Below are 15065 nucleotides of genomic sequence, written 5' to 3'. Positions count from 1 at the left end.
TTAAAAAAACAAGGAATTATTAGGCAATAAAACCAAATATGTTAAAGCACCAGAAAAAAGGCAAGTTTGCTACTTAGAAAATAAATTAGCTGATTTGTAGTGTCAATAAAAAGGCAGAAAATGATGTGTTCTGCTTAGTAGTGAATCTGTCCCCGTGTTTATATATGTACAGCTAATGAAAACATAAAATAGGTGCAGGAACAGACCTTTGACACAAAATACTCTCTATATTCTCTATATTTATGTATTATTATACTAGAATACCTACCTTGCATGCATATGAAAGACTTCACAAGGTCCACTAGGTCCGATTCCAGCCGTCCCCATGCAGATAGATAGTTGTACATCAAAGTTTATATAATAGCGAAAATTAGCAAAATCCGTGAAACAACACATGTAGGGAATGAGTTAAGATTGAAAATAAAAACAGACAAAAATTATTCAGATGGCGAATTCATCTAACCTCTTCTATACTTCCACACACGTACTAGTGTGTAGGCTTAAAAGCTACTAAAGACGCATTAAAGATGGCAGTTAAACTGTGCATCACATACACACATCAACACACACACACGTCTGTCTTTTTCCTGAAATGTTCTCCCCCTCCCTCCCTCCCTACCATCCTCTCCCCACCAGGAGAGGAGGCTCCCACCTCCGGTGCCAAAAAAGCCACCCAAGGGCCCCCACCACCACCACCCCCCTCTGGCCAGGGACCGCTCGCTGGAGAGCTCGGAGAAACAGCGGCAGGAGGCCAGGAGGCGCCTCATGGCCGCCAAGAGGGCGGCTTCGGTGCGGCAGAACTCGGCCACTGAGAGCGCCGACAGCATCGAGATTTACATCCCCGAGGCTCAGACAAGGCTATGAGGACAGTGCCGGGGGACACATACAGGGGTCGACATGCAGTACACGGGGAAACACACAAACACAAAGATGTACGGTCGTCCACGCCAATATGGAGGGGTGTAACCAAATACCAGTACGTTTAGTTTTTGGAGGGATATTCTTCCAGGTCATAACTCATAAACACACACATACCATATGATCATAATCAGTCTAGATTGGGCCGTTCCTGTCAGCCACCGTAGTTCTCCTACATGATTGGCACACTGGAGAAGTTTCGGTTGGATGCAATCTGCCATCTCACCATTAGATGATGCCAAATCCTACACACTGGACCTTTAAGTTTTAAAAGTTTGCAAAACCTAATTTTTCATATTTAATGGCCCCGCAAACCGTGAAATTAAATATCCGCCCTTAGCTTGCAGCCAAACTTTATACTCTGGTTGAAGGTGTCGGGCCTGTTTCCTCTCAGATCACACCCTGCATCACTGATAGCTGTGGTTGGGTGTAGTAATGAGTGTTCTCTGTTACACCTGTAATCCCACCCAAACGATGTTTTCACAGGGTTGACATTTTGTCAGTAGAATTAATGCTTGTATTGGAGAAAATCACCAATAATATTACAACGAAAAACATCTACGGATTAGAAATAACATGAACCACAAACACATGACATTAAAAATACAGACGTGGACTCCTCCCTAGATACAGACATTGGCTTTGCGTTACACCCCTGCCAACCCATGTGCATTTGACTTTTCAGAACCCACAAGACCCTAAAAACTGCACCCTTCAGTGGGTAGCATCAGTTGACCATGACCTGTAAGAGCTGTCCAAACCTCTAATGCACCAGGTCTTAACAGTGTAGACCCTTAATTTAGACACCTGTAATGTTAGAACACTGCCTTCAGATACATTGAGTCCAACTTCTGATAATTGGGGCTTTTTATATTGACGTTACATAAAGTGCCAGAAAGCCTGTGTAGCGGAGGGTTGGAAGATATTGGTTGGGTCAAACTAACACAGGACTTCCACCCAGGAGACCGCTGTACACTTCAACGTCGACTAATTTGACTTTAGTTTTGTTACGTGACCTGTGTACTTAACATACACCTAACCAAGTTAACCTAAAGACGAAGTGAAACTACGTTGGAACGTTGAAAGAAAGTGAACTGAGACTTCCAAATCTGAAGGGACAGTCTTACTGACCAAATGGCGGGCGGAGTAAGGACGATATGCTACACAGTGTTTTCAGACTCGCAGCCCGGTCCGGTCCTACAGGAACTGGTCTGACTTTTGGTAGATGTTGAAGGGTTTTGTCTGTGGGTCTTTGGGTTGTATAACAAAAATGCATATGTACTGAGGTGATGGGCAATCTTACACACACATTAAACATCAACTTGTGTCATATGACAACACTTGAAATGCACACTGGTTTACACTCACAGGTAATTCTATCAGGTCTGGTGGCCGTCGGAACACTGCAGGCTGTTGTAATATAGAAACAGTGTCTCTCTCTTCCCTCCGGAGAAGAGGCCGCCATGATCACTGTTGATCTTTCATCTTCCGCCCCCTCTCCACGCCATCACCATCAGTTCTTTATTGAACATAGGGAACTTCATGAAACAATAAGTTGGTGTTTTCATCCTCTATGGTGAACCCTCTTAAAGACAGGGACGATATTTTAAAGGAGAATTCTGTTATTTTACAAATTTAGGTGTATTTTCACAAGTTTTTGACTCTTTTCGGTTGTGATCTTTTTGTTTTTCTCACCAGTCGGGTCAGAGGGCAGCACATGTCACCTCAAATAGGAGCTACCAGCCAGGAAGTAACCAAGTTTTCTAAAGCGCTTATTCAAAGATTTGTTTCAAATTGTCCGACAGCCGGGGAGGTTGCGCCCCCAGTGTTTTAGCAATTCAGCTTTTGATGACCAAAACTACAAAAACTAAGTTGTAAATAACATGTTTTTTCTTTTAACTTTGTAACGTGGAAAGCCATCAAGTGAATTATGAAGTGCTGAAACTGTCAAAGACATTATATTACAGGAAAACAACGCCTAATAATGTTGGGAAACGAATTAGTTTAGATCTGTGTGTGATCACCACCTGTGCATAGATCACTTCTTTCCTCCCTCATTGGTGTGAACTTCAAGTTCATTCTTTTTAAGGTGGTTTGTATTTTACAGGGTACATTAACAAGCAATATTTAGTGGCGAAAGTGGGCTTTATGGAAGTTCTCTAAGATTTACTATGTAACACAAGACCCTATAATTAATGAGACGGAATGAGGCTCAATCAAATGTGCAGTGTTGTATTATTCTCATGGCTTCTCTTATATAGCTTCTCTAGTTGTGCGATTAAACATTGACATTAACTTTATTATTTCAAGATCTTCAAATTCAATAGATAGATAGTTGTTTAGACAGACCATAGCTGAAGTAATCTCTTTATACAGATTATGCATTAATTACAGTTTGTAGTCTGGTTTTAGTTTGTAGTCCCAGTAGGATTGACCAATCACGTTCGTGCAGGCTTTGGTTGAATGCAGGTAAACAGTTTGTATCGAGAACAAGTGGCAACCTCTGGTTCGAAAAAAAGTGAAGCCAATGCTAGAGGTGTCTTAAACATGCATTCTCTCCAAGTTGGCAATAGTACACAAACCAATTGGTGACGTCATGATGACGACGTCCACTTCTTATATACAGTCTGTTGCTGAGATGAAGTGGTGGAGCTCATCAGCTGAAAAACCCATCGTCTAACGTCTGACAGGGATTTGTTTTTTTATTGGTTTTAAATAAGCTCACAAACTGGCTACTTGTGAAACTATCTGGTCCTACACGTCGTCTCCCAACTCAAACTCCAGTCTTGCTGTCAAGTTACTAATCACACTGTAAACAATGATCAGCTACACCAGAACCCCAGATATATAACCCCTTGCCTCCAGAGGCTTCCAGATGGGTTTCAGATTGTAGTTGTAGGAACACAGATAGAATCATCTTCTGGCTCTTAAAAGACAGAGAAAAATTCAAGCTGCATTTTTCTTTGTGTATACAGCCATCAGACACTTTTTTTCCGTTATTAACTGCATTTAACTAAAGCCTTCTCAAATATTTGTGGTTATTACTACTCGGACTACAAACTAAAACCGGAATGCTTCTGATACCAAAATATTCTACAATTAATCTGTTTATAGAGATTGCTATAAATTGGGCCAGAAGTAGTAATCCGGTTTTTGCCAAACATGAGCTTCCAGGGACCTGGAGTTAATTCAGGAGTACCTGAACAAAATGACAATAGAAGTGATTGTTTCAGAACTACAGATCGTCCCAATTCGACAATGCATAAGAATGATAATTGATTATAGTCTTCATTCATACTTGTACAGATATGAGACCATTTTTAATCTGCACTGCACCTTTGACCAATTCTGAAATATTGTGTAAAGCCATTACCAGTTGATGTGATGATGCCTAAGATGGCCTGCCATTAGTATCTGCCGGATATTTCATAACCTTTTCTACTTTGATGTAATGGTTTTAGCTTCAGGAGGCAGTTTTGACAATGAAATGCAGCTCCCAAGTGTTACTGAGAGGTAACTGAACCGTATGGACTATGGGCCTGGTCACATCAAACATGGTGATACTCCTTCATGTCCTTGTGATTATAGATATTGGATGAGCTTTACCATCAGTTGAAATAGCAAGCTGAAATGCCAGTCATGAACTATTTTGAACCAGCTGAGTTAGATAGCATCTATGTGTTTGGTCTCGGCCACTGGTTTACAGAACTATTTTATATATCAGAGTTCAACAAAGGAATTCAGCTGAATTCAATTTAGTGGAAAATATCGCTTTCGTGAATGTTTTGAGAAAAAAGCGTGACCAGGCTCTTGGTTACAAAGAAATCGGGTGATACAAGTCAACTTCTCAAAGTGTGCTGGTGGTTTACCATTACTGGTTTATGTGTAGTATTTAATACTATAGAAGTCAAGGTGAATTGACCTACTTGTTTCTACTTACCCAGAGTCCCTTTTTCCTTGGCAGGCTATTTGAAAGAATAGCTGCTCAAGCTAAAATGCTTGAAATCTACAGGAACAATCGGAAGTTGTGTGCAGAAAACGTATACTGACCTACTTCAAAGATGAGAGTTAACAAGCAGAAGATGTTTTTTTGCCGACGAGAGTGTAGTTTTCATGTATCAAAGTGTTTGTGTGACTCTGGCTAAGTAGGAGTCCATGCAATTTTAGAATGACAGGAAGAGAAATGACAATATAGCTGGATATCAAATATTCTTGTTCTGTTTATGGTCACAAAACTATAATCAGACCTTTTACTTTGTTTTTTGGTGGGTTAGGCCGACCAGAGTAGCGAATATGGAAGCAAGACTTTTCATTCTAAAACCCCCCCAAAATAATAAAAAAAACTAATATTTTTTATTTTTAAGATTCTTTCAAACTGTTTCAAGCAGTTGGCCATTAATGTATCAAGCATCAAAACGCTCCTTGGCCCTCCTAATGAATTCCACTGCATTTAGATTGTATTCACCTCTCTTATGCATTAATCACAGAAAGGAAATATATTATTAAACGCTCTACCCAAAGATTCCACTGATCTATAAGTTTTAAATTCTTTATAAATGTTATTTATTAATTTACTTCCTCACCTACACAGACCTGTGCGACGGCGTATTTTGGCCATTATGGGTAAAAAAAAAATGTTTTGAATAAAAAACTACATGGGAAGGGGATAATATTCCAAGAAAAGTGAAAAGAGATTGAATTTGTAAATTCATGAGGAAACAAACTCAAAGATTCTCTGAAATTATAGTCTTAGATTTTGAAGAAAAAATTATTTGCCAATTATTGTTTCTGATGTCCTCTCTAAATGTTATTGATATTCTTAGTACGAGCATTAATCTCATTTATCTCTCTCTTTATGTGACATTCCAGTAAAAACTTTTTTTTCTTAAATTTATGTTTTTTTACAAAAAATCCAACGTTTACCTCTGTGCTTTTGTTATGGCGAGTAATCTACCAAGCCAGACATGGTATTTTTATGTTGCGATGGCTAGATTAGCTTTCTTAACATAGCTTAATATCAGACAATTGCTTTTGTTACTAATGATCTAACAAAATATATGTAAAGTATATTCTGAATACTGCAACTTTTTTATTTTTAATCCAGCCTCATCGTCATTTCTGCTACTGTCACTTTAAAGGCATAGTGACTTAACGCGTTAGTCAGTTTACTCTTCATTTTGAGCCCTAATCAGCCAGTGAAAACAGTTTCATAGTGTCTTCTGTGTCTCCATCTTGGTCAAGTCTCAGGAAATAACCCTGATGATGTCACGGTGATATCACTGAGGTAATCTCAGTTTGGGTTTAGAGAGTTCAAATTTAGAACAGAAAGTGTTACAGACTGGAGGTGTAGTGTAGTGTGACATATTTGGCTGTTGACCAGGCAGGGTACAACAAAGAGGCTCTTTCAAGTCGCATTATTGGAATTGTGGGATCCAGCATTTTAGAGCTTGACTTCCACAAAGGACTAAAAGTCTGGATACTTCAGCCTCTGCTACTTCTATTTTGACCAATCTTTTTCAATCTGTCTCCTGAGAGTCCCCCAACTTTATGCAAGCATAATACTAAATAACTGAAGTACCCTCTTACAAAACAAAAACAAGAAGCTATTAAAAATCACATCAAATGTTTGATTTACTTTGGACTTATCAGAGACAACTCCCAGTGGACACACCAACAACAGACTGAATTTGGTCATGGACGCTTGGAAGCTTTCTGACCAGAGTTCTAAAATGCCATAAGAAGACATTCCAGATCCATATTTCATACTCCACAGCTGAAACTGACCTGGTTTCAACAGTGACAAAGAAAAACAAGATGATGTTTTTTGGCCACTTCCTGTTGTTTATCTGTGATAATGCCATTTATACTACTACTTATGCCAACATTTATTGTGAAAACCTCCTATATAACTGCCATTCATCTCTCCAGAGCAACACTGATAATCGGAAGTAAGATTCAAAGGAATCGATTCTACGCAGACGAAGATGTGTTGTTGATGAAAGTATTCAGTATTTATTTTCTTCTTTTGTAAAGATCAGTTGTGAGTGTGTGTGTGTGTGCGTGTGTAGGGAGAGGGTGTAATTTTGTACAGGATCTAATTACCTCTGTGTTTAAATGATGATGACAGTGACAATGACAGTGAGCCATATTCAATGTGAAATACCCTTCTTATCAAGAGGAAAGGGCCATACAGATGCTGAAAGAGTTGTTTTTCTTTTTCTTTGAGCATTTACTGAATTATTTATTTTGTGTTCCAGTAGCAAGCTTACTGTCTGTGTGTTTGGGAGGAACAGTAGAGCAGGAACAACATCACACGAACCGGGGGAACCAGGACGATGTGCACATTGGGAACATTTAGTGTATATTAGAAGCTTCTCAGATAAAAGCCTTGATGACTGTCACACACGATGACTCACATTAGAAAAGAGGCACTGGCCTCATGGTTGGAGATGCTAAATCTCTGCCAGACAATGTCCAAACTTTAAAGCTGTGGTGTCGAAACTGACCAATGTGAAACATGAAAACAAAGAGGATGAAATCTATGAAAGATCAGGGATGCCAATATTGAAACAGAATTGTTCTCAAATTTAATTTGTTTGCAAGTGAACCGTGACAAAATTAAAGTGTCAAAGAATTAAAACGATATGTTTGAAAATGCACAATTATTGACAAAATAAAGGTTAAGGCAACTATAATGAAAATGGAATTAAATGTAAAATGGACTTTGCATTTTTAAATTGCAACATGTTTTTCAATTTCTCATCATTGAAAATGTGTGGGGGGGAAATCCCATTTACTAACACATAAGCATCACCATAGACATTTGCTGTTTCCTGCATCAGGAATTTGCTATGTCATGACATTTGACTTTTTAATATAATGAGACCATCTTGCCAACTACATTTCTTCAGTAAAGTCTTTATGGGAAAAAATCATATTAGTATCATCAGCAACCAAAACTTAACAATAAACAGTTTTATGCTTGACAATTATCTGTCAACAGAATTAAACATTTCCATTTCAAATGATACATTTATACATACAACGTGTAAATGATTAAAATATATATATATATTTAAATCTGGTGATTTATGATGCACACATAAATTGAAAATGAAATTCATATATTTTATTTATTTAAATTGGCAGTCTTGGACTTTCATAGGGGACAGCCTTGGATGTAATGCTGCTGCTTTTCCTCAGGAAGAGATGGGAAATGTGGTCTATAAAATCAGGGTCTCCCAGACATGTTGGTCTGTTACTCAACCTGTGTGTGTGTGTGTGTGTGTGCATCTATGTGGTCTAACGTTTGTATGCAGTCCATTTGTATATAAAACCATTATGGAAGATATACTGCGTGTGTGTGTGTGTGTGTGTGAGGTCTCTTTAAAGTGCTTCCTGAGTCCCTTGTTTTCTATGTCGGGCCTTTCCTCAGTACGGTCTAGTAGCCTCATCGAGCCATTCTGTACATTAACTCTCCACTCGTGTTTGTACAGGAAACGTGTGAGGGTGTTTCACGACGCATGCAGACACAATATTAGTACTTATGAATCTATATCTAAGTTGAGAACATGTATTTGGTTTATTTATGCTCTTATTTATTGATTTTTTTTTTAAACTATGACATTCTGTTGAAGTGGTGTGTCATGCTCTTCTGATCTTATGTTGTATTGTAAAGAGATGATTATACGTCCATAACTATTGATGAACCCATAATAAAATTACCTATCAACTCTTCTTCCTTGTCTGGTCTCTATTCCTGATTGAAACATCAAGGCAGTTTATTTGTATTTCTACCTTTGAAATACTGAGGTAGCTTAGCCTGCTTTGTATAAGTTAAAGAAATACATTAGAAAGAAAAGGGTCATATATATAAAGCATAATAAGATTAAATAACAGAATCAGTTTATTTGCAAGAAAAAATGAAACTGGCAACAAAAATGTTCCAATCAGCTTCAGTTTTTTGAAACAGCAGCCTATTTTGTAATGTAAATAAATCTGCCACACTACTTCAATGCATTGTGTAAATAATTATTGAGTTCACGCTGAGATGTGTAAATTGTGTTTTTTAAGTCTGACCCATGCATTTCTTTTTTAGATCTAAAAGCAAAAGTAGCAAATTAAACTAATATTGGTAAACTTGGACTATCCAATCAGCTACTGCTCTCCCAGGCAAATAAATTAACTTTTGACATAATCATATGTAATAATCACATTGGCAGATAGTCATGGGATCTAATTTTGCAATAAAAGGTGTATGCTTAGACCTGGAACCTGTAGAAGAGCGGTCATCATCATGTGTTCTCCTCTGTGAACACATGGTGGCGGTAGTGCACTGAGGATTAGATGACCCCGGTCTGCTGCAGGGCTTCACCAGGAGGATATCAACTGGCAAAAAAACATGCATTATGAATATGTATTCATATTTCATTACAGGAAAAAAAAAAGTAATTACCTTTCTTTTTTGTCCTGTGATGTCAGTTATTTTTTATTTTTCAGGCATGTTTCATTTGTGTGTTTGTTTTGCAGCACGGTTGACTGATGAATTATTATTATTATTACTGTTAATTATTATCTTAGTTATATTATTATTCATGAACTGCAATTTCAAAAACACGCTTTATTACATACACAAATAAAATAAACTCTCTCCTCTCTCTCTCTGTCTCTCCCTGTCTCTCTCCCTCGCACACACACACACACACACACACACACACACACACACACACTGAGGGCATTAAAGGTATCATTATCATCCATTACGTCATGTTATAGGATTGACATTCAAGGAGCATGTGAGTGATTCAACTTGTTTTCATTAATAAAACTCTCATGTGTCATGTCCCGCTCTCCTTCTTTTCCTGAATTCCATTTTTCAGTTATTACTTCCTGTTTTATTTTGGTAGACTCAGGCTGCGGTAGAAAAGTCTTTTTTTGCTTGGGGAAGGTTCCTTAGTGTGTGAAATGACCCGGAAGTATCTAAGTGGCTGTCATAATTAGAGCTGTTCAAATTCTCTAAATGCTAAAGAAAGGTGCTTCAGTGCTTCCTTTATTATCCTTTTTTTTTTACCAAAGGAAAGGAGATAATGCTGCCCCACAATAAAGTGATGCACCATTCGACCATCCATGTAAACAACAATAAATGCCTATGTTGCACAGATTCAACGATCATTTTTATACAGTCATATGCTTACGGGATTAATGTTGGACAGGGACAACAATATCAATTCATTTTTTAAATTTATTCATTTTGAAAATGTAAGATGCTGCTCGCTTACCGGTGTGTTTGGGGTCGTTGAAACACCCATTTCAATGGCATTTCCTCTTGGTCATAAGGCAACATGACCTCTTCAAGTATTTTGATGTATTCAAACTGATCCATGATCCCTGGTATGCAATAAATAGGCCCGACACCATAGTATGAGAAACGTCCCCATATCATGATGCTTGCGCCACCATGCTTCACTGTCTTCACAGTGTACTGTGGCTTGAATTCAGTGTTTGGGGGTCGTCTGACAAACTGTCAGCGGCCCCTAGACCCAAAAAGAACAATCTTGCTTTCATCAGTCTACAGAATATTGCGCCATTTCTCTTTAGGCCAGTCAATGTGTTCTTTGGCAAATTGTAACCTCTTCAGCACATGTCGTTTTCGCAACAATGGGACTTTGCGGGGGCTTCTTGCCAATAGCTTGGCTTCACATAGGCGTCTTCTAATTGTTACAGTACTCACAGGTAACTTTAGACCTTCTTTGATCTCCCTGGAACTGATCATTGACTGAGTCTTTGCCATTTTGGCTATTCTTCGATCCATTCGAATGGTAGTTTTCCGTTTTCTTCCACGTCTTTCTGGTTTTGGCTGCCATTTTAAAGCATTTGAAATCATTTTAGCTGAGCAGCCTATCATTTTCTGCACTTCTTTATATGTTTTCCCCTCTCCAATCAACTTTTTAATCAAAGTACGGTGTTCTTCTGAACAATGTCTGGAACGACCCATTTTACTCCGATTTTCAGAGAGAAATGTACTATAACCAGCATGTACAACATTTGCTGCCTTCGTCCTTAAATAAGGGCCACCTGTTTGACACCTGTTTTTTCACAGAATGAATGACCTCACTAATTGAACTCCACACTGCTATTATTTTGAACACGCCCCTTTCAATTGATTCAATTTCACAGAATCAGCAGCATGCATGTCATGACTGTTGGGTCTGTTGGTATTCTATTACTCTACTACACCTACTAGTACATTTTTTGCCATGTAGAAATATAGTTTCTACCAAAAACATTGATTGATCTGGTTAGTGATGTTGGACTGCTATTATTTTGAACACAACTGTAGGTGGTGAAATCTGGTCTGCACTTGTGAAATGGCTCACTAGCTGGAGCATGATCACAGGACGAGAGGAGGAGCGATTGGTTTCATCCGGTTCTGCCAAGTGAAGTCGATTCAGAAGTTTCTTAAAATGTGCGTTCTCTCTAATGTCCAGCAGGGGGCGACTCCTCTGATTGTATAGAAGTCTATGAGAAAATGACTCTACTTCTCTCTTGATTTATTCCCTCAGTAAACATCAATCTATAGTGACAAGTCTTCTTCAAAACAGCATGATGTTCATTTAGTAAATTATCGTCCTATTTAAAGTAAAACAGAAAAATCTGTTTCAATGTCCATATGGACACTTGGCAATTGTTTAGGAAAGACTACAAATATTGTGAATTTTTTATGCTTATGCAGCCACATATTACAAATTGTGATAGGGGAGAGCCGGGTCGATTGGGACACTTTTGTATCGACACCACATAACCTTCCAATGCTCACAGACTACTTGAACAGTCATGAAATAATATGATCCCTGAACAGTTACAGGTGTCTGCTAACAATTTATCAAGTTTTATAAAGCTCAAACAGTATAGTGCATTTTCCCAAAATGTGGACTACCTGGGATTGTTGGGACAGTGACTAGGAACGGTTGGGACAGTGACTAGGAACGATGGGACACTTTGTTCTGTGGCAAAAAAAAAATCATTAAATTGAAAAATGTAGTCTGACACCTTACATTTATAATGTCACTTGTTCACTCATTTGTTTTTTGCAGTTTTTCTTAATTTAAAAAAGGCTTTTGATACAGTGAACCATGATGTACTCCTGTCAAAACTGTCTGCTTTTAATTTCTCCTCTGTTGCCATAAAATGGATGAAATCATATCCAACAAACAGAAACCAAAGTGTACGTATTGGCAACGCTCAATCAACATACCTTAACTGCAACATTAGTGTTTTTCAGGGATCAATACTGGGCCCTATTTTGTTTAGCTTGTACATAAATGGCAGGCCTTTTGTCTGCCCATCTGTCAACATTCAAATGTATGCTGATGGCACAGTTCTTTATCTGCATGATAAAAACAAACAACAAGCTGCAAACAAACTAAACGCAGCCATGTTCCCTGCATCGAATTGGTTGAGAGACTCAAGTTTTCACCTGAACTTTATGTTCTTTACAAGGAAACCCACAGAGACTCCCCAACCTGATGTTTGTGTTACAGGAGAAAAGCTCAAGGTGGTGTCCAATTTCAAATATCTTGGATTCATTATAGATTCAAATCTGTCAAAACCTCTTTATGCATGCTCTGATCTTTTCACACATTACATACTGTTTAACAAGCTTGTAGCAAACAAGCATGACAACTCTGAAACCTAAGTTAAGTGAAAGTACTTATTACCAAACCTTTAAACAAAAACTGAAGAGATGGCTTTAAGCGAACCAAACCATTGTTTTTACAAATCTGTGATGTATTTATTACACATTTACATTTAGGTTGAAGCTGAAATGTTGATTATTGTGCACTGTCCCTGGTGAATAATAAATAAATGAATATAATTGGTTTAAAAAAAATAACATTTTCGTAACTGAGTGAGATACGGAATTTGGCAAAAAAATATAAAATGTGTGGACTAGTCTGAAGAATGTAAAGAGTATGAGCATGGTGAATTGCAAAGGCATAGTTACTCTTTAACTTGCAAAAAGGCACTCGCCTACACTGTGCTTTCCACACTTATGACAATATAATAGTAACCTTTCTCAAAATGATTTTCCCTTTAATTTCCTTTAAAAGCACCGGACACGTGATGATGGATCATTGTGTATTTGCATCTGTAGGGCGCTGTGGTCTTTATCTTTGACTGATGTTTGATTCTAGCACTCAATGGACTACCTGCTGCTAGTTAAGCTTATAGATGTGATGTAAGGGACACATAGGAGAGTGGGCCTCGTTCACAAACCATTGTTAGGCAGCTTTCACTGATTCTGACATTCACCAAGGTTTTCTTATTCAACATTTGTTCTTAGGTAATGACAGAATCTAGACACAGTCAAAGAACATTAGTGTGCCGACATGTCTGTGCAAAATAAACCCTTATTGCAACAATTTAATTGTACAGTGATGTAGGTTTTCAGTTACAAAATAAAATGTATATATTTTATTATTCTTTCTCAAGAACAAATTTAAGAATAAAATGTACAGATATTGTTGAATGAGGCCCAGTGTTCTCAGAGATAACCATACCTGCAATCTCAGTCAAACACCACCAGAACCCAGTCAAGAAGCAAGAGATAGCAGGACTCCTAGAACCCTGTCACGTTCCTCCACAAGGTTCCTAGATCCCACTTACAGACCACAGACTCAAGTCAATGACCCCTACGACCCCTGTCAAGGACTTTTAAATCCCCTTTGTACCCAGTCCAAGATCTTTAGTACCCACTTTGGCAACTTAGAACTCTGTGAAAGAACACATGTGAAGGACCTGCAGATCTACCTGGGACCCCTAAAGCTCTTTCACGCTGCAGACAAATTAGCATGAAGGACTTTCCACAGACCCTGACCCCGGTCCGCTCTGACGGAGGAGCAGATAAACATTTGGGCCGAGTTGTCCCTGCAGGACGCTCAGAGATCTCCGTTAATCTCCTCCAATCCTCCCTACAGCCGTCAACAGCCCCCCAGGGCAGAGCTGGACTCTCTCTCTGCTGTCTTCTCACATATTAGCCAGGCTCTTAGTCTGGAGACCCCCAGATTAACGCCCAAACCAATTAGAGGCTGCAGCGGACGAGTCAATTGCCCCCCCCCCCCCCCCCCCCAACCCCCCTTACAATACAGACTCCAGCGGTGTTTATGCTTGACATCTTGTAGGGGAAAGGAAATGGGAGGGGTGGTCTCTCCATGAGGGTGGTATTTGTTTAGAGGTTAAAGAGGCAACCCCCCCCCCCCCCCCAATAGCTACTGTCAAGGTGTCCTTGAGCAAAGGAACAGACCTTCAACTGGACCAAAAGAGCTGTTTAATGTCTAGAAATATAAGCATGTTGCCGGGAATGTTATAGTTTGGTCTATTATTTGAATTTGGTTTAGGTAACATTTAGCCATGAATTCACTTCCTGTTCATATAAAGACATGTCTTCCCATGCAGTGAGACATGTTTGTCAGACCTGTAAAGCCGTTGAGTCTCTAATCTGCGAATGAGATTAGGGTCTATTAATCAATACAATTTAATCAAAGGTTGACGACTAAAGATTGTGAGTGGTTTTAACGGAGTTAAACACCGAAGACGTTCACCTTCAGTTTTAGGTCTTTCTGCCAGACTGGCATTCATTTTCAACTATAACACACTTAGTAGCTGAAGACGATAGTACATGAGCATGCTTGTTCTGCTCTGGCTAAGTAAGACTAATTATTTTTAGCCTCTCAAAACCAAGCGGCAAACCTCTGCTGCTGAGAAATGAAGCAAATGCTGAAGTGCCAAAAACTTGAGTTCCTACAATGGCCACATGAGGCTGGCTCCAGAAGTGAGTCTAATCCCCATAAGCCTCCATGTTAAAATGGCCGACTTAAAGCAAAAATAAAGATGCTTACAGCCTGGTACAATGAAAAAGGTGTTGGTCTCTATAGCTAATATCCCCGCTCATAACTGTACAGCAGAGAAGGGGTGGGGGGCTGGCGGGTCAGTCAAAAACAGGACTTTCATAAAGGAGACCTTTGTTCTTGTCCCGCAAGAAACCAAAAAGTTAATGCTGACATTTTGTCCCATCAGTCTTAAGTCATGTGAGTAGTTCGTCACTTGCTAGTCACATAACTTGTTAGTCAGTAAAGTTGACCTAAACC

The 15065-nt window shown here is 38.9% G+C and overlaps 1 protein-coding gene across 1 annotated transcript in view; it reads left to right on the top strand.

Moving 5' to 3' along the window:
* Positions 1 to 864, top strand: part of LOC129094350 (disks large-associated protein 1-like) — a 51791-nt gene extending 50927 nt beyond the window's left edge. The window contains 1 exon segment of the mRNA XM_054602479.1: positions 637 to 864. Coding sequence (XP_054458454.1) covers positions 637 to 864 — 228 coding nt within the window.
* The last annotated feature ends 14201 nt before the right edge of the window (positions 865 to 15065 follow it).

The sequence above is a fragment of the Anoplopoma fimbria genome, chromosome 8 (genome assembly GCF_027596085.1).
Source record: "Anoplopoma fimbria isolate UVic2021 breed Golden Eagle Sablefish chromosome 8, Afim_UVic_2022, whole genome shotgun sequence".
Lineage (NCBI taxonomy): Eukaryota > Metazoa > Chordata > Actinopteri > Perciformes > Anoplopomatidae > Anoplopoma > Anoplopoma fimbria.
The sequence above is the reverse complement of the archived record's forward strand: the minus strand, read 5'-3'. Positions and strand labels throughout refer to the sequence as shown.